The sequence below is a fragment of the Gopherus flavomarginatus genome, chromosome 18, assembly GCF_025201925.1.
Source record: "Gopherus flavomarginatus isolate rGopFla2 chromosome 18, rGopFla2.mat.asm, whole genome shotgun sequence".
Lineage (NCBI taxonomy): Eukaryota > Metazoa > Chordata > Testudines > Testudinidae > Gopherus > Gopherus flavomarginatus.
In genome coordinates, this window is record NC_066634.1 from 25,096,465 (window position 1) to 25,115,785 (window position 19,321).

At 61.0% G+C, this 19,321-nt stretch overlaps 1 protein-coding gene across 2 annotated transcripts; it reads left to right on the forward strand.

The window, feature by feature from the left end:
* Positions 1-302: 302 nt before the first annotated feature.
* On the forward strand, positions 303-18,115 carry SAE1 (SUMO1 activating enzyme subunit 1). 2 transcript variants are annotated; one of them, XM_050928575.1, is made up of 9 exons: positions 303-427; positions 2,664-2,775; positions 4,389-4,562; positions 5,916-6,058; positions 6,691-6,790; positions 10,726-10,831; positions 14,288-14,432; positions 16,296-16,365; positions 17,776-17,957. In XM_050928575.1, the coding sequence occupies exons 1-9, from the start codon at positions 327-329 to the stop codon at positions 17,866-17,868; spliced, it is 1,044 nt and encodes a 347-aa protein (XP_050784532.1). In that variant the 5' UTR covers positions 303-326; the 3' UTR covers positions 17,869-17,957. The 2 variants fall into 2 exon arrangements, with proteins under 2 accessions (XP_050784532.1, XP_050784531.1); XM_050928574.1 differs by lacking the exon at positions 16,296-16,365 and having other exon boundaries at positions 17,776-18,115.
* Positions 18,116-19,321: the final 1,206 nt, after the last annotated feature.

The following is a 19,321-nucleotide window of genomic DNA, read 5'->3' on the forward strand; positions in this document are numbered from 1 at the left end:
CCTGTGCGCTCAGTCCATGGGGGTGCGGGGGGGGGCTGCCCTGTGCGCTCTGTCCATGGGGGTGCGGGGGGGGGCTGCCTTGTGCGCTCAGCCCTTAGGGTGGATGCCGCCCTCGCGCACCACAGCGCACGTGCCAACCCAAGGTTCTCAGCGGAGGGGCGGGGCCGGACCTGCCCTCTGGCGGCCGGGTGAGCGCATGCGCAGCATCGAACGCAGTGCTGCTACGCGGGCGGGCGGGGCTCACCCCTGTGTCACGTGACGCAGGAGCAGGCGGGGCGTTGCCCCTGTCACGTGCTGGCGCGGGTCACGTGGCGCACGGCGGCGGGATGGTGGAGCAGGAGGGCGGCGGCTCGGGCGGCATCAGCGAGGAGGAGGCGGCGCAGTATGACCGGCAGATCCGGCTGTGGGGGCTGGAGGCGCAGCGCCGGTGCGGGCCGGGCCGGGGGGGGAGAAGGGGCGGTATGATGGGGGCGGGCGGGGGAGGGATGGAGGTGGAGGGGGCAGTAGCGGGGTCATCAGGAGCAGGTGGGGGGAAGGAGGTGATGGGGGGAGTAGTGAGGCAGAGGGGAAGGGGAGGGGAGGGAGAAGGGGTAGTATGATGGGGCAGGCGGGGGTGGGATGGAGATGGGGGGCAGTAGAGGGATCATAGGGAGCAGGTGAGGGGAAGGAGGTGATGGGGGGAGTAGTGGGGCGGAGGGCAGCGCAGGAAGCGGGGATGAGAAGGGGAGGGGATGGTGGGGGGGGGAGAAGGGGTATGATGGGGGCGGGGTGAGGGTGGGGCAGGCGGGGGAGGGATGGAGGTGGAGGGGGGAGTAGTGGGGCGGAGGGGAAGGGGAGGGGAGGGAGAAGGGGTAGTATGATGGGGCAGGCGGGGGAGGGATGGAGGTGGAGGGGGCAGTAGAGGGATCATAGGGAGCAGGTGGGGGAAGGAGGTGATGGGGGGAGTAGTGGGGCGGAGGGGAAGGGGAGGGGAGGGAGAAGGGGTAGTATGATGGGGCAGGCGGGGGAGGGATGGAGGTGGAGGGGGCAGTAGCGGGGTCATCAGGAGCAGGTGGGGGGAAGGAGGTGATGGGGGGAGTAGTGAGGCAGAGGGCAGCGCAGGAAGCGGGGATGAGAAGGGGAGGGGATGGTGGGGGGGGGAGAAGGGGTAGTATGATGGGGCGGGGTGAGGGTGGGGCAGGCGGGGGAGGGATGGAGGTGGAGGGGGCAGTAGAGGGATCATCAGGAGCAGGTGGGGGGAAGGAGGTGATGGGGGGAGTAGTGAGGCAGAGGGCAGCGCAGGAAGCGGGGATGAGAAGGGGAGGGGATGGTGGGGGAGGGGAGAAGGGGTGGTATGATGGGGGCGGGGTGAGGGTGGGGCGGGGGGTGGGATGGAGGTGGAGGGGGCAGTAGAGGGATCATAGGGAGCAGGTGGGGGGAAGGAGGTGATGGGGGGAGTAGTGGGGCGGAGGGCAGCGCAGGAAGCAGGGATGAGAAGGGAAGGGGAGGGGAGAAGGGGTAGTATGATGGGGGCAGCGTGGGGCAGATGAGGGGAAGGCGGAGTGGGCGGATGGGGGATGGCATGGGGGTGGGCTGAGAGGGCAGGTGGGAGGAAGGAGGTGACCACAGAGAGGAGGCGACGGCCCAGTTCAAGCTGTCACCACCTAGCTGCCCCCCATTTAACGGCATAGTTCGAGTTAGTGCTGCCCAACAGCCACGGAGCCTTCTGGATCCAGTGTCTGGGTCTTTTCTGCTGTGTGAGGTGTCACCCCAGAAGTCCTCGCTGCCTCAGTTTAACTGTCGGGGGGTAGCCGTCTTAGTCTGGATCTGTAAAAGCAGGAAAGAGTCCTGTGGCACCTTATAGACCAACAGACGTTTTGGAGCATGAGCTTTTGTGGGTGAATACCCACTTCCTCGGATGCATGTAGACATGTAAACATGCATCTGTCGAAGTGGGTATTTGCCCACAAAAGCTCATGCTCCAAAACGTCTGTTAGTCTATAAGGTGCCACAGGATTCTTTGCTGCTTTTATTTACCTGCTTCCCCCCTCAAGTGCCATGGAACCATCTGGCTCTGCTGCTGCAGACAGTGCAGACCGGCGCCTTCCAGCTGGCACTGCCCTCTCTGCCATGGATGTTAATGCGCTCTGCCCCAGAAACCTAATGGGAAGGCAGCCTTTTCCGCCTGCATAGGAACGTTTCAAAGCTGTGCTGGATTAATGTTCAGTTGTAAACTTTTGAAAGAGCCGTAACATTATGTTCAGACTTAAGAACAACCTCCATTCCCAGTTGTTTGCAGCTCTGAGATTCTGCTGTAGTTGAAGGCGTTCCTCACCCTGGCTGTGCTAAGGACTGGGCAGCAACTCCTCTGCCACGTTTGCTGTGTCCCCAGTCATTGGCGAGGCATTGTAACCCAGAGCCAACTTCACGGAGCAGGGGTAGGGGTGGCTAGCAGATCCTAGGGTTGGGCCTCTCTTGCCTGGAAGATGTCCCTGGTTGATTGGGGCAGTGCTAACTGCCTTTCCTCGCGGTGTTGGCCCTGTGAGGTGTTGGTTATCAGTATGCATTTCTCTCCTTGCCATCACGTGACTGCGAACACAGAACAGTTGCCCTCATGCGCCGAGCTCCCTGAGTCTCAGCTGGTGCAGTCCATCCGTTTACACTGCCCATGCATCTTGTTGCAGGCTGCGAGCATCCCGGGTGCTGCTGGTTGGCATGAAGGGCCTGGGAGCAGAAGTGGCAAAGAACCTCATCTTGGCAGGGGTCAAAGGCCTGACCATGCTAGACCATCAGCAGGTAGGAGCCCTTGGCTTGTCTCGCCTGGGATTTCTGAGCACACAGGTCCCTGCAGACTGCCCCCACGAGGCACGACCATGCTGGAGCAGAGCAGGAGGGTTTGGTTCTCACAGGTCCATTAGGACAGGCTCATTGCAGGATGGGGCAAGAAGTGCCTATCTGGGTGCTTCTCTAACCCCTGTCCCGGAGCGTCTTAGAGCCTCATGAACATGATGGATTCTGTCCCCACCCACTCCTGTATGCGCCTGGATCTCCGTTTGGGGAGCCACGAGGCAGAGATGAGTGACTCCCCAAGATCACACAGGAAGTGCCTGGTGGGCCTGGGAATTGAACCAAGGTCGTCTTCATCCAGCACCCAATCTCCCTACCCTCCCTCTCAATCTGTCCCTTGGACACCCAGCTGCTCGCCCAGCGGGGCCATGCTTCCTTGCTGCTGCATCATGCTTGCATCCTCCCATGTTTCTCCGACTGCCTCCCAGTTTCGGATGTGCTGGTAGCCTAGGGGCGTGCCACTTCCACTTAGCTGGGATGGAAGGTGGATCAGGGTAAGTACCTGCCTTGATTGAGTGTTTGCATTCCTGGCCCCTCTGTGCCCCCGGTGTATAGCACGCTGAGGAGCTGACTTTCCTTCTGGGGCTGCAGCTGCCTGAGGTGACAGGACCCATTGTTCTCCCTCGGAGCTGCCCACTTTAGTAGTGCCAGAGTTTACGCACCCCAGGTTCACAGAGGTGGCTGCCGTGCCGACAGCTGCCCTCTACGACAGGCTGGCAGAGAGAGACCAGGGCGCCCCTGCGTGGTGTGTGGAGAAGTCAAACGGGCAGCGTGGCCTGGTAGCTAAGGGAACGCTCGCCCACAGCGGTGAAGTCGGCACCGAGAAGTATCTGTAAGGCACGCGGAGACCGCTGTCCATGTGAGCTCGGCGAGGCCTGGCGTTGCCGTGGCTGAGTTATCTCGGCCCCCGCGTGTGGAGCAGGATCACTCCCCTGGTCAGAATAGCAGCCGGGGTCTCCCTTGCTGCTCCTTGCTTGGCGTGTGATTCCTAGTGCAGGCGCTAGGCCGCGGTGTGGCTGTGACTCCACATCGGGCACCAGGTGGAGCTCTCAGCGTTAGAGACGCTCGCTGGCAAGGCACAGAGTGCCCGAGTGGAGGGAGAGCAGCGAAAGTTGCTGTGCCAGGGAAGCTTCCCCTTCTTCCTGCTGCGTGTTCCCTAGTGGGGCTGTCTTGGAGGGCACTGCAGTGGGTCTGTGCCGTTCTGAGCACAGCCGGGGTTCTGTGGTGCGACTGGGGGCACTGACTGGTAGGACGTGACACCCCCAGCTCTTGCTGTTTGACAGCTCCTGCTCAGGCTGGCTGGAATTGCACCATTTAACTCCCAAACCAGCCCCCTTCTTCCTGCCCCACAACTGTCTCTCTTCTCCCTAGTGGCTTTAGCTGAGTGTTTTAGTTCCTGTGTGATGAGAACTGCGCTTTGCTAGCAGGGAAGTTGGCCCCATGCAGGCCCGTGTCTCCCGTGTTCCCACTTGTGATTAACGGCCCGTGGTGTCGCTGCCTCTCGGGGTCCTGCCACTTGCCAACCAGTCAGAGATGGGTTGGTTTTATTTCCCCCTCCCCAGGTATCGCAGCAGGACACTAGAGCTCAGTTCCTGATTCCCGTGGGCTCGCTGGGCCGCAACAGAGCCGAAGCCTCTTTGGAACGGGCTCAGAACCTCAACCCCATGGTAGATGTGAAAGCTGACCCGGAGAATATCGAAAACAAAGCCGAAGATTTCTTTACTCAGTTTGATGCTGTAAGTGGCAGGAGGGGTGTGTGGGGGATGGGGAGCATTGGGCAGAGGTGTCCTTGGGTGGTTAATTAAAGCTGATTTAAAAACAGATGTAGTTAAACTAGTATGAATCCCTGTGTAGATGCTTTTAACTCGATCTAAAGCTGGTTCTGTCAGTTTAGCTTTCACCCATGCATTTCCAGACAGAAGCTAAACCAACAGGCCAGGTTTAAACCGATTTAAGCACAACCCTGCAGGGATTCACACCCGTTTAACTAAACTGGTTTAAAATAGTATCTTTAATTAACCTGATGCACCTTTGTGTGTAACCAGGGCTGTGAGTTGGCATGGATGGGGGAGGATCTTGATACCATGTTTCCCATTTGCATGCCCTCTGTTTTGGACGGGTTTGCTTCGTTTTCTGGCTCCCCTGGGCTGGCAGCTTGTGAGGCCGTTGAGTTTCCAGCACTGCTGGAAAATTTTCAGATAAAAACTTCCAATGAAATCCTGAAAATGCAAATCTGTTACCATCACACAGTTAAGCATTGTGACTGGGGCTTCCTTAGTCCATTTTCCCGATTTTTATATCATTTCCTTCAAACCCCTCCCCCCCCCCCAAAAAAAAAAAACCCAAAAAACAAACCAGTAAAATCAATTCCTGCCCAACCTGACTTTTGGGCATAAGTTAATGGAGAATGTCCCTTTAAATCCTGTGTCACCTGGCTTCTGCAGAATGGCTGCACGTCTGGTTTGGCAAGCTGAATATCTGTTTGTAAACAGCATCTGCTTCCGTTCTGGCCTGTCTCAAGTCTCCAAAGCTGGAAGATGGAGAGGAGAGAATGAGCCCTTACTTAGCCAGGAGACTTGACCGGCGCGGCTATTACGGCACACGCTGGACGCTGTCTGCTCTGGAATGTGTCTCCACTCAGGGAGTGACTCCAGAGTAGCCATGCTGGTCCATTGCCCTGTGTGGACAAGCCGTGCGTTTAAATCAAATGAAAAGGGTCTGTCTTTGGCTTTGTTGCCAGGAGCCAGCTGGGCTCTGCCACCTCTAAACTCCTGATTCTCCCTGGAGAGGGGCCTGTTGGAATGAGCCGCCACCACTTAGTGTTTTGCTGCCAGGAGGGGTAATCGACAGTACTGCGTGTAAAGCACCGTTCTTTGTCTGCTTGTGAATGGAGGGCTGCCCTGTCCTGCCCCTGCCCAGGATGGGCGAGGGGGTTCACACCCTCCTGGGGAACAGTAATCCCCCCGGGGCCTGTTTATCTGACCCTAGTCTCAGAAGGGGGCGGGGGGGCAGGTTTGTAAATGTGCAGCTTCTGCTGCTCCTGTCCATGGTGGGGAGAGGATAACTCTGCTGCTTCTGCTTCCTCCCAGGTGTGCCTGACGTGCTGCTCCCGCTGCGTCATGGTGAAGGTCGATCAGATCTGCCACAGAAACGGCATCAAGTTCTTCACCGGGGACATCTTTGGCTACTATGGCTACATGTTCGCCAACCTGGGGGCACACGAGTTTGTGGAGTAAGTCCGGCTGTGGGGGAGGAGAGCAGCCATCCCCCGAACGCCCCCCTACTCAGGTGCACTGACATCTGTGGTACCAGCACAAGCATGTTGGTAGCATGCCAGGCAGCACCTGGTATGTACAAAGGGAGCAGCCCATGAAACTACAGGCCAACGTGTGCAGCTGGCAGCTGTGCATGCTGGGACCTCACCCTTGTTGGCCATCCTCCCATTTTAGGGAAGTCACCATGAAGGCCTAACGGGCGGGGGAAGCTAAGTTACCAAAGGGGGGCGGTCTGTGCCCAGTGCTGGGGGGCAGGAGGAGAGGGGCTGTAGATGGGTGTAATTGTGGCCACGTGGTTTTGTGTAACAGTTCAGGCATTGAGGCTCTTCTGTGAGGCAGGGGATTTTCTTCCACAGATCATCTGCTTCAGGGCATATGGGGTTCCTCCCCATAGCACACAGCTTTGCACGGAAGTCCCCCACCGACAGGCTCGGCGCGTCGCAAAGCTGAGACCTAGTGTACCATGTCCAGGACTCGTAGGCGCAGGGCCTGCCGTCTTTCTCATGATAATGTGAAATATGACAGGTTCTGATTCCGGCCTCCCTCAGCCAGGGACTGCCGTGGTAAATCTCTCTCTGTCTCTCTGCAGAGAGAAGACCAAGGTCACCAAAGCCAGCCAGGGAGTGGAAGACGGGCCCGACACCAAAAAAGCCAAGCTTGATTCAACAGAGACAACCATGGTGAAAAAGGTGTGTGTCAGTGCCCCTGTCGGCCACCAAAGAGCACCCACGTTACAGGGAAACCTCAAGTCTGTGTCTAGGTAGCTTCCCCCAGCAGAGGCGCTGGGTCTGTCTGGTGGCATGTGGTACACAGGATGCAGTTGTTAAGGCAGCAGCTTCAGGGTATGCATGGAGAGCCATGGGTGGGATGATCGCTGGGTTACACTCCTTGGGAAGGCGTCCTGGAGTTCCCGGCTTTGCTTCTGTCTGCTGGTGGTGAGCCATGTGGCCTGGGTCTGCACCCCCTGCCTCCTTTAACTGTGTGAGCTCAGTGTCATGAGAACGTTTCTCTCTCCCTTTGAAATGAGGGGCTGTGATGGCGGATTACCTATCCTGGATTGACAGCACCTTGTCTGTAGCGGGACCTGTTATCTGCAGGAACATCTCCTTATCCTGAGATCTCTGCTGTCATCCAGAACTCTGGTCTTTTCTTTACAGTCAGAACCTAGATCCTCTGGGGGGCGCTATATGGAGCCCTAAGAGTGGTCCAGTGATAACATAAGGCAGCCCCAGTTGGCCAGAGCCACGGGTGGATGCCATGGGTAATGTACGTGCGGATGATCTTGGGAGGTGTTTGCGAGTGAAGAAAGTGTACGGTGGCTGCAGAGTTTTCTTCCCCACGAGAATCTCGTTGAATGGCCCCGAGCCAGAAACTTGCTGTGGAATTCCCAGCTGTGTGTTTGTGTTTGTTCTGTCAGCTGGGCTATTGAGAAGCCAGTCTCAGTGTGTGATAAATGAGGCTCGTTGGCCTCGGCCCGGTCAGCGGCCGCGCACCTTGAATGGCAGGGTCCCTGAGTTGGTGTCTAAAATGCAGCTTCTGGATCCAGCCACCTGGAATAGCGTGTTGGGGGAGTTAGGCCCCACCTGTTCCCCCACTTTGGTTGGGGAGGGATTTTCACCGGTTCGGGAACAGTCCCTAGCATGGATACCACTGTACTGCAATAGGTCATTCCCCTTCCCATCTGGGAACAGCTGTGTCGGTGGAAGGCACCGCTACGCCCTGCTGTAACTAGACTGGTACCCCAAGCCTTCTGCTCCCACCCTAACGCCAGGGCCAGAAGCTGCCTTGTTGCTGCTGTCAGCTGATTGCTAAGCCCCTGTGTAAGTGGGAGGGTGGCTTGGGACGAAGGAGGATGGGGGAGGGCAGAGCCTTTCACATGTAAAAGCCTGGGGCCTGGCCATTGTTAGGGACTTGCAGCTGGAAGTGGAAATCCCCCAGCTTTATCTGGCTATGGGGAGAATGCAAGCAGCTTAATGGCCTTTTGTGTCCCTTTCTCTCGCTTGTCAATCAGGGGGCGTGTAGTGCACCTCGCCCCAGCTGGGCCAGATCGGGAGATCTGGGAGTATTCCCCAGATGCCGCTGCTAGCCAGCTGTCGTCCTCCCCCAATCGAGCTGGGATTCCGATCCGAGCTGGGATTCCAATCCATGTCAGATCAGTGTTAGGATGCAGTGGATTCCTTTAGAGAGTTTCCAGCATGCCGATGCCTGGGATGAGTCCCCTCCGGGGAATATGGATCTGAAGGCCTGCGGGGGAACCCGGTGCTTCCTGCACCTTCTCTGGTGGCTTTGCTGCAAATTCCCAAGCCTGCAGTGCGCCAGCAGCAGCCTGGCGGGTGACTGCTGGGGCAGTTTCCCCCAGTGACAAAACATGGCAAGCTGGGTTTAGCGCTGCTTGGCGAGGCGAGGCCTCCACTCTTGTTTGGAGGGTCGTCTCTCCTCTGCTTTTCTTGTGACCTGGCTGGTGTTGCTTTGAGAGTCATGTGCCCTCCGATGGAGCGGGGATGGGGTCACCTCGCAGTCACTCCACCGCCCGTTTCTCTCCTGTGCCGCAAGTCTGAATGCAGCCAGGGCCTGGGAGGGTGGCAGTCTTCAGTGCTGCGCTCGGCCGCTGGGGTGCCAGAGAAACGGGAGCTCCTTGGCATCGCATTTCCTTTGTGTAACCAGATGTGCTGTGCAGGGAGGCGCAAGGCAGCTTGCACGTGTGTTCTCCTGCAGTTAGGCAAAAACAGGGAGGTGGGGAATGAAGTGTTGGAACCAGTGTTCTGGGGGCATGGGGGCCCTTTGAGCTCGTACACCAAGACTGGGTGTCTCTGTCTGGAAGACCCTCTCTAGCTCAGCCAGATGTTCTGGCTGGGGCGCAGAAGCCTCTGGCCTGTGTTTGCAGGAGCTCAGACTCAAGGATCACAATGGTCCCCTAGAATCTCTGAAGGAGGATGATAATAAAATTCCTCAGTAACTACCAGCCTCCCTTGAGCTCTGAGAACGGGGCTGGATACCCCTGCCCTCTCCTTCCAGGCATGAGCTGTTCTCCTGAGAATTAATCCGACCACTTGAGGCAGATGCTCTCTGGGACACTAGTGGCCTGAGCCCTGGGGCTCTGCTCCCTGTTTATACACTGCATCCCAGGAGCTGGGTGCAGTGGGTGGGATTTTCCGGAGCTCTTCGCACTGGCCTAACTCTGAGGCTGGGAGTTTGTCCAGTGATTCTAGCGGGAGCAGTTAGGCAGACGGGCATTAAAGCTCTACTCCCAAGGCTCGGCTTGAAACCTCCCCCTTGTCCCAGCCTGACATACTGCCCAGTCCCTGGGCTCTGGGGCCGACTGTGGGGGCTAGTACATTGCAGCATTGTGCTGAGGCATGAGAGCTGCAGAGAGAGACTGCCTGGGAGGCTCCCCCGCAAGTGACTTGTCCCGTTCCCAGGGTCAGAGCTAATTCCTGGACAGCATCCCTCCCCCGGGTTAGGCTGTGCATTCAATCCCGCTGTGGGTAGTAGCTCGGCCTGTAACACTGAGTGCTGCATCTTGCATCCAGCCGTGAGTGCAGTGGTGGTTCCTCTGGTGCTCAGCGCTGCATGTAGCCCCCGGTGCTTCTCTGGGCCACTTCCCGTGCGGGGCTGCAGCCTGCGTCGCATCTGCGCATGCATGAGACTGTCCAGCTGGAGCAGATTGCGCGCCACAGCTGGCCAGAGTTAAAGGTTTGGGTTTCGGAGACCCCGAGAGGTCTGTAGCGAGGTTCGTGTCCGGCTGTGGCCCTGCTCTCTGGAACTGGGGCGAGAGAGAGCCCCGAGTAGGTCTCTTAGCATCCCGGACGTGCATGCAGAGTTTGAGAATCGGGAGTGGTGGTGATTGGCAGAAGCCCCTGCAGACTTTACCCACTTAACCCCTTCATAGCTCTTCCCCGTCTCTTGCCCCTACAGCAGGCTTTGGACCAGGCACTCGGCTCCCTGCGCTGGGTGTCTAGCTCACTTCTGCCTCCATCGCCTGATCTTCTACGGTCCCTCCACCTCACACTGAACACGGGGCCGGCGTCGCCGGGCTGCTCGCCCAGCCTGGGCGGGAAGCTCGGAGGTCGGGCCGGCCTGCTGGCTAGGCAGTGGCAGCCCAGCACGAACAAGCAGCAGCATCTCCTCCCCTGGCCTGACACAAGGGAGAAGAAAATGGCCTTTGTTCCCCTCCCCTGCGCTGCCCTTGGCCAGGGTTCGATTTGCTGTCTCTGAGCCCCATAGGCTGAGCGTCCTCGTGGCAAGACCCAGGCCCACCAGCGAATCCTCGCCCCACCCTGGAACTTCTTCCTAGCAACAGCCAGCCGGATACCCTGGCCCAGCACGGCGTCCTGCTGCAGAACACCTGCGCACCGTGCTCGTCTTGCGTGGAGGGTGCCCGCTCCACCCTGGGGCCTAGGGGAGGGAGAGGTGTATGGGGCTTGGCTAGATGACCTGCAGTCTGGGGGGCAAGGCCAGATTCTCAGTGGTGTAAAGTCCCCCAACCTCAGTGGGGCTGCGTGGGCAAACGCCGGTGAGGGTCTGTCCCGGTGTTTGTTTGTTCCGCTCTCCGGAGGCTGGATGCCGTGGGGGGAACGTTGCAGGGGGGCTCCCTGCCCCTCTCATGCTGGCTTTCCCATTGCAGCGGGTGGTTTTCTGCCAGCTGAAGGAAGCGCTGGCAGTCGACTGGAGCAGTGAGAAGGCAAAGGCAGCCCTGAAGCGCACCGCCCCGGACTACTTCCTGCTCCAGGGTAAGGGACGCCTGGGAGAGGGGTTGGGCTGGGGAGCAGGATGCTTCCCCATTCTGTGCCTCAATTTCCCCATCCTTGCAGTGAAGAGCCCACAGGCCCAGCTCCCACGGGGTGTGTAGTGGGCGAGGCTCTGAGGCTTTATTCTCCCACACACGCACCCCGGCCTTGGCTGGGCTGGCGTGAGCTCTCTGAATGCTGCGTTCTCCTTCTGGGGGGATGGCTGTTCCCAGAGAGAGTTGCTTCTGTCCCGCTCTTGGCTTGCTCGGGCCTTGGCACCCGGCTGGGAGTGGGATCTGCCCTGCGGGGATGTGTCTGCTCGTCCCTGCCCAGCGGAGGCCTGGCAAGCACGCCTGTCAGCGCCAGAGTCTGTCGAGGAAGCGCCAGGCCCCGCTCAGCTGAGCGAGCACGCAGCACTTCCTGTGGCAGGAGCTGGCTTTGATTTGTTGGCTTTGAGGTTAATGCAAGTTTACCATAACAGCAGTGAGCTAAAAATACCCAGGCAAGCGTGGAAACAGTCACGCTCCCCAGAGCGGAAGCGCTCTGCCAGCTGGGAGGGACTGGCCCGGCCCCAGCGTGTGGTTTGCCCGCTGCCCTCTCCCTCCAGCGCGCCACGCTCAGGCGCCGGTGCCCACACGGGCTGCAGTCTCGGTGAAGCCACAGCCCCAGGCCCGGTTTTCTAGTGACGTGAGCCAGCGCTGGCTCCCAGAATAATAGTCTGCACCGCTGCTGCCCCAGAGCTGGGGCTGTGAGCTCCTGCCCACGCCTGGCAGCGCCCGCTTCCCCCCCCCCTCCCCCCCGCACAGCAGGGCGCCCAGAGGGTAAAGACAGGGCTGGGGCTCGCTGCAGGCGTAGGACACGCCTGCCTCTCCTGGCTTCTCAGAGGTATCCAGGCCTCCCATCCCCTCGCGGCTGCCTGGCTAGGATTCCTGCTGCTGAGTCAGGCTCTGGGGGAGGTGTTCGAGTTGCAGGGCTCCAAGCCTCGTGCTGTCCCCAGTGTTGGCCCGTTCCCTCCAGACCTGCATTGGCTGCTGCTGTGGCCGAAGAGCCAGCGCTGCCTGCCTGCCTGCCCGACGCTGGGCGATCGGCTTAGGCTGCCGCTGAGTCTGGGAGGGACTTGACCCTGTCCATCGCAGGAGACTGTTTTCCTGCTGGCTGTCAGGCAGCACTCGGCCTCTGACTGGTGCTGCTCACCCGTGTTCAGTCCCCAAAACACCTCAAACAATAGGAGAACATGGCTGTCATTTGGCAAATTGTCCCAGGGCTCGCAGGCCAGGATAGGACGGGAATGGATTATGCCGCATTTGTATTCCTTTGTTCTGGCAGGGCGCAGACTGAGAGGGGCACCATGGGGCCAGGGGCTGCACAGGCAGAGAATGAGTGAGAGTTCCTGCCCCAGAGAGCTCGGTCTCAACCCACAAGGGAGACAGTGGGCAGGGATTGAGGCACTGAGAGAGGCAGTGACCAATGTTAGTCAACTGGTGAGTGGCAGAGCTGAGGATAGACTCTTGGATCCCTGAGTTCCAGTCCCATCAATCTCCCCATTAGGCCACGCTGCCTGGTACATGGTGCCTCTGTATTGGCCTAGGTATTCAGCAGTCGCTGGAGCTGTTCCCGGCTCTGCCTGGCACTGGCTCCCGGTGAGGGGTTAGTGGTGGCCGGGGCGCTGGCTCCCGGTGGGAGGTTTGTGGGGGCCGGGGCCCCTGTTCCCAGCTCTGCCTGGCACTGGCTCCCGGTGGGGGGGGTTAGTGGTGACCGGGGCCCCTGTTCCCAGCTCTGCCTGGCGCTGGCTCCCGGTGGGGGGTTTGTGGGGGCCGGGGCCCCTGTTCCCAGCTCTGCCTGGTGCTGGCTCCCGGTGGGGGGTTAATGGTGTCCGGGGCGCTGGCTCCCGGTGGGAGGTTTGTGGGGGCCGGGGCCCCTGTTCCCAGCTCTGCCTGGCGCTGGCTCCCGGTGGGAGAGGTTAGTGGGGGCCGGGGCCCCTGTTGCCAGCGCCTGCAGAGCTGGGTCCAGTGGGGGGTTTGTGGGGGCCGGGGCCCCTGTTCCCAGCTCTGCCTGGCACTGGCTCTCGGTGGGGGGTTTGTAGGAGCTGGGGCCCCTGTTCCCGGCTCTGCTGGGTGCTGGCTCCCCGTAAGGGGTTAGTGGTGGCTGGGCCCTGGCTCGCTCTCGGGGTTTCCTTCTCTGCTGGTCTGTAGTGAGCTGCAAAGTGCTGACGCTCCCAGAAGATGAGTTAAAATCGCTGCTCCTGTTTGCTTTACCGTAAGTCATTGCAGACACGCTGGGCCTCTTGGCTGCTTTCCTAGCAGCCCCCAGGATCCCGTCAGATGTGGCAGGGGAGGTAGCCGCCCGGTGCCAGCCTGCCCCCTCGTTAGCGCCCGAGCAGACTGCACAGATGGCAGGCAGACAGCCCAGATAAACACCAGGCTGAGAAGCTGCCCGTGCTCTCTGCCCTTCCTGGATCTGCTGATGTGATTTGTGCTGGGCTGGGAGTTGCTTCCCTGGCTCCGGGAAGATGGCTGACTGGGCCTATATTGACCCTCGGCTCTATTGCCTGCTGAGCCAACAGCTCAAAATAAATGAGCGGACCAGACCTAAGGGCTTTGGCCTGGGGGGTGGCTGTGAATAGCAACGAGCCGGGTCAGGGTCGGGGTGAGGAGAGAACCAGCCTTCAGAGAATGCTGGGAAGTGCCCCAGAGCTGCCCTGTGGCAGTGACCGTGGCGCTCTGGCACCGATGTGCTGGGAGGGAGTTGGGCGGGGAGCACGGCTGCTGAATGGTTTTTGTTCCAGGGCAGCGTCGAGCCAGGTGAAGCTGCGGCTCTAATGAGAACCCGTCCGGCTGGCGGCGCTGCCTTCCCAAAGCTCTCTGCGTAGCTCTTCTGCTTGGGGGACCCTGGCGGACAGTGAGCGTGTCCCTGTTTTACAGATAGGGCATGCAGCAAGCCAGCGATGGGAGAGTCCTGTCCCAGCCCTGTGCTCAGGTCACTAGGCATGGCCTCTTGCCATGTCTCCCCTGAGTTATTTGCTACTGGCAGTGCCCCTGCCATCTGAGATCAGGGTACCGTGTGCCCAGCATGACACAGGCAGCCAATCCTCTCTTGCCAACCAAACAGGTCTGATGAGGAAGGTGTCTGGGAATAGGTCCTGTCCCTCCTGACCACCAGGCCAGAGCTCTGTCCACTGGTCCAGGCTGCCTTCACCTGTCATGAACCGTGTGCATGTGTCTCTCTGGCCAGGCACGGGGCGGCTGTGCCAGTGTGCTCGAGTGTGCACAGGATCTGTAGCAGCAGGTTTTACTGCAAGTGGAGTGTGCTCTAGATTCTCCCATTAGCGCTTTTCTCGGCCCCAGCGCAGTGAAGGTCTCCCCAGCCAGAAGCTCAGTGAGGAATCTCGTTGGTTACCGGCGAGGGTAACGAGCACGGCCCCAGGGATCGGGATTGTGACCTCCGCCTCTTTTCCCCCAGTGCTGCTGAAGTTCCGGGCGGATAAAGGGAGGGACCCGTTGCCAGAGAGCTATGCCGAAGACGCCGAGCTTCTGCTGCAGATGAGAAATGAGGTGCTGGACTCCCTGGGCGTCGGTGCGGGCCTGCTGCCCGATGACTTCGTCAGGTGCGCTGGTTTCCCTGCAGTCTGGTGTTGAGCTGGGATTGGGCCTGGGGCCCAGCACGCGTTTCAGTCCCAGCCTTGGGAGAGAACTTTCCCTTGGCCAGGGACCACTGTCCACGCTGGGGGCTCCTCGCTGCCCACGTGTGAACAGGAGCAAAGCGGGTCCCAAAGAAAGTGTCTGTCCAATGGGCCTGTCTGCCAGACACCCCCACACACCCCATGTGTCCCCGCTGCATCCCCGGGGGGCTGCCCCGCATCAGGCACTGGAGCGTGCATGTGCCCACAGGTACTAGACTGAAAACTGGACTCTGTGAAGCACCTGGGGCCTGTGTCTGGCCTGTGAGTAGCTGCCTGGCTCCAGAGGACGTCTTGGCCTCTCTCTTCTGTGGGCGCAGGGATTTCTGGGGGATGAAACTGCCTTTCCTGTACCAGCTCTGCTGGGGTTCAGAGCCTCCTCGCCGTGCTGTGAGGGGGATGCTTGCTGCAGACCAGCCCTCCCATGGTCTGGGCCCAGCGTGGGGCCATGCCGCTGTCTGCAGTGCTGCGCCAGCCCCACAGCGAGGAGCGCGTCGCAGGATCATTAACCTGGCTCTGATCCCCTCTGGGCAGCCGCGGTTCTGCATCAGCAGTGACCTGAGCCGTCTGGCTGCGTCGCCCTGTGGGTGAGCACAGAGCCTCCCGACCGCGCCTGGTTGGGCTCCGCTCCCTTGCCCGGGTCGTCTCATGCTTGGCTGCGTCGGCCTGACAGGGATGGATGGGCTGCTGGGAAGGCTCGGCTCCTCCCTGCTCTCCCGGGCTGCCTGCGACCCTATCTCTGCAGCTCCAGGGAGACCACAGCACCAGCCGGACAAGGGCTGGACACGTCCCAGATGTCCTAACCCAGGGAACTGCCCCATTGGACGGAGGGGCCCCGGGGCAGTGACGCCATAGGCTGAGATGGCCCAGCTGAAGCTTTGGAGCTGGGGCAGAGATGGCCCCAGTCAGCCTTGAGCACATGGGAGAGACTCGGGTACCTGGGCCGGGCGGAGACTGTGATAGGCTGGACCAGCGGGGATGTCGGGGCTAGAGCAGATGCTGCACGGGGATGGGGGGGGCACGACTCCCACCCCCTGACCCTGCCGTCCCTTCATGTGTGGGCTGGAAGGACCCTCCCTGCGCCCCCGGATTCATTTCAGCCTGAAAATCCCACCGCGCCTGCATGTTGCCACACGCTGGCCTGGAAGGCACAGGCCGCTGTGCACCGGCAGGAATGGCGAGAATGTGCCCGGACACACGGCAGATATGTCTGGCCCTATTTTTAGAAGGGTTGTGTGCAGCATGTGAGGGGCTGGGACAAGACACCCGTGTGGCTGCTGAGCTCCTGGCAGTGATGGCTGCTCATTGCTCCCCCCTGAAGGCCCTGGACCCCCCAGGCCTGGTCGCATTGGGGTGTATCTTGGGCCCACTACTCAACCCCTCTGGCTATGGCCCCTGTCTCACTGCACCCCTGCCCACTTTCCCATCTCTCAGGGCCCCTCCCAGATCTGGGGCTTTTGGGCCGGTTGATGCTTCCCCCTTAGCTCAGTCCTCGCTCTGGTTCTCTGCCCCAGCCTAGGGGTGTTCACTGCTGGATCTACCAGATATGCTCTTTGCAGACCTCCGGCGTTCCCTCTGCCTGGCAGGGTCACCCATCGACTCCCTTGCACTGGGCTCCGTGCCTGGGCCAGTGACCCTCAGGCCGGGCTGTCAGTGCCAGGGCTGGAAGTGGGTGGCTGGTCTGGTCACTCCCCGGGCATGGGGCAGCCGGTGCCACGTTGGCACTGGGACTCAGGGTGCTGAGCCAGCCGAGCGCCTCAGGCACTAACCTGCTGTGTGTGCTTCTCCCAGCTATTCCTTCTCTGAAATGGCTCCCGTCTGCGCAGTGCTTGGAGGGGTCCTGGGACAGGAGGTCGTCAAGGTAATGGGTGTGCGGCTAGGCCCAGCTGTCTGACAGAGGTAGTGTAGCCATGGCAGGGGAGGAATTTACCCTCCATCACACAGGAAGCCAGTGGCAGAGTCAGGATAGAACCCAGGTGTCCTGGCTCCCTGCTCTAACCACTACACCCCACTCCCTTCTCAGAGCCGGAATAGAACCCAGGTGTCTTGGCTCCCAGCCCCCCCGCTCTAACCATTACACCCTCCTCCCCTCCCAGAGCTGGGGATAGAACCCAGGAGTCCTGGCTCCCAGCCCCCCCCCCCCCCCCGCTGTAACCACTAGGCACCAGTCCCCTGCCAGCGCAGGGGATGGAACCCAGGAGTCCTGGCTCCCAGCCCCCCCATTTCCCCTGCTTGTGCAGACAGAACCGGTGGGGACCAGGAAAGGCTGTTGCGCGGAGGTGGCCCTCTCCCACTGTGGGCCGTGTGGAGGCTCTGTGCCCCAGCGCCCCCTCCCAGCTGCCTGGCACAGCTGCTGGGCAGCAGCCTGTTGCTCGGGCCTGGGAGCCATGAGCATTCCTGGGGCTGGGTGTGTCTGGAATCCCCGCCCAGCCCAGCTTGCTTGGGAAGCTTGGTGCCCTCACCCTGCACGAGGCACGGCCAGTTGGGGGCCCTCCCTCCTCTGGGCCCCTGGGTGCTGCTGTCTCCCAGCAGCCTTGGCTGTGACTGTCCTGTCTGAGCTCCAGCTGCACTGCTCTGCTGGGACCAGGGGCCTGGCTGGCAGCTCGGGGGAGGGGATTCCTCTCCCTGCCCCCTCTGCTCTCTGGTCAGTCGGCTGGGAGGGGTGCAGGGAGGCTGGGGGTCAGGACTGCTGGGTGAGTCCCAGCTTGCCACCAACTTGCTGTGTCCTCGGCTCCCTGCCTCTCCTGGGGGCTGCCTGTGGGCCTGTGCCTGGGAGGAAGGGGGGCCCTGTCTCCAAACTCCCCTGGCCGAGAGCTGCTCTGCAGCGGGATTAGTGCTGCTTCAGCTGCTGGGCCCCTGCCCGACCTCCTGCCCCCTGTGCAGGGGCTGCTCCCTGCTGCGCTCGCCCCCACGCTTTGCCCCCCACAGGGTGCTCAGCTGTCCGTGGGTTCTGGACATGGGTATTGCTGGCTGCAGGGCCCCCTCCACTGCTGCTGTGGCTTCCCTGTTACGCTGTCCTGGAACAGCCTCTGCTCCTGGGGCCAGGTGAAAAGCAGCGTGAGCGGGCACGTGCCCCCAGTTCACCTGCTGGCTGTGATTGGGGGCATGTGCCCCGGGTGAAGCTTCTCCACCCCCTCCCAGGAGCCACCCATGTGTGGTGAGGGATTTGCCCATAGAAGCTTCTGGCGAGGGGGGTGGGGGGGGTCCTGGAGCTGGGATTTTGGCACTAGCAAAGCTGTAACAACGCCCTTCCCCCCCACCCCACCCCCAGGCCCTCTCCCAGCGGGATCCACCCCACAACAACTTCTTCTTCTTCGATGGCATCAAAGGGAACGGGGTCGTTGAGTGCTTGGGTCCCCACTGAGCCTGGAGCCAGCGCGTTGGCCTGCAGCTTCAGTTCACCACCCGGTGCCCCTGGAGCCTCCCTGCAGTGCCTGGCCAGCTGTAGCGTGGTGCCGCTGGAGCCTGCTTGCACCACATTCCCCTCCAGCCACCACAGGCATGGCCCCCACGCGTGCTGCGGGGCGCAGCCCTGTGCCGGGGCAGTGGGATGGGGATATAGCAATCCCTCTGTGTTCTCCTGGGCTCTCGAATAAACTCTCTTCTTCCCAGGCTGGCTCTTTTCCTTCCAGGGCGGGAGCCCCCTCTCCCTGGCTGCCCTGCTGTAACCGGTGGCAGGCGGCTTGTCACACCAAGCTGTCCAGTGCTGCTGGGCCCAGGCCCCCTCGGTCTTAGCGGCTGCTGGCATGGGTCCCGCTTTGCCCTGCTGCTGGGGAAACTGCCTCTGTGCATCTGCTCTGAGCCACTGCTCAGGGGAAAGGGCACAACCAGGCCTGTGCAGGGCAGGCTGCCCAGCCTCCTGGTATGGGGCTGGGGGGTGCAGGGGAAGCACTTAGGACTGAAATAGCTCAGCTAAGTGGCACTTCCCCGGGAGGGGCTGGGCTCACCTGTGCCAGAACTGGCCATGCTGTGGAGCTCCTGGGCTGCCAGGGGGCTGAGGGCAGGGGTGGCACTGCTGCTTTCCACATGCCCCCACTCGCGGCGTGCCGCTGGACAGGAGCTCGGACAGAGCCCACTGGCCCTGTGGGGGCCTGTTGTTCCCTGGCCCTCACGAGGTGGGGTCAGGCATGGGGTGGAGGGGGCTGGGTTGCTCTGGTGGGCAGGGGGGCAGCACTGCAGGAATGGTGCCAGAGGCCCCTGGCAGCTGTTCCCTTTCCACACCCAGCTCTGGCTCCGTGGGCAGGGGCCCTGGCTGGGCCAAGTCAGCCTCTGGCTTCCTGTTCTAAAATTGGCCTTGACCTAGCTCCGAAATAGCCTCTGTGAGTGGCCAGGCCGAGGGCGCCGGGGATCCCCCGTGGTTGGGAGTGACACAGACGCAGACGCCTCTTTGCTTAAATCCAGTTTTATTGAAAAGGAAACGTAGAAAACCAAAGTCACTGCTCATGTACAGCAAGCGTGTCCCCGTATGTACAGTGTCCCCCTATGTACAGCACGGCCCGGTACCGGTCTGTATATACAACGCCTTTCCCTGTACAGTGTCACTATGTACAGTATTTACAGTGCTCCTGCCGCCCCTGGTCTGGGCGCAGCGCCGGGCTCAGGGCTGGCCATGCCCGGAGCCACAGCAGCAAGCTGTGTGGGGGGAGGCAACGGGGCAGGCGGGGTCCCCCCCCACTCCTCAGGCTGCCCACGGCCTGGGGAGGAAGCAGCAGGACGGCTGGCTGAGCCCACTTCACTGCCACTGCCGGAGCCCAGCTCTTCCCGCTGTCCCGAGGGGAATTGGGGGTGAGGCAGAGGCAATGCCTGTGGCTGTCACA

Coding starts and splice junctions, on each gene's coding strand:
- SAE1 (XM_050928574.1), top strand. CDS start 327: ATGGTGGAGCAGGAGGGCGGCGGCTCGGGCGGCATCAGCGAGGAGGAG. Junction 10,832..14,287: donor GGACTACTTCCTGCTCCAGG/GTAAGGGACGCC, acceptor CTTTTCCCCCAG/TGCTGCTGAAGTTCCGGGCG. Junction 14,433..17,775: donor CTGCCCGATGACTTCGTCAG/GTGCGCTGGTTT, acceptor CCCCACCCCCAG/GCCCTCTCCCAGCGGGATCC.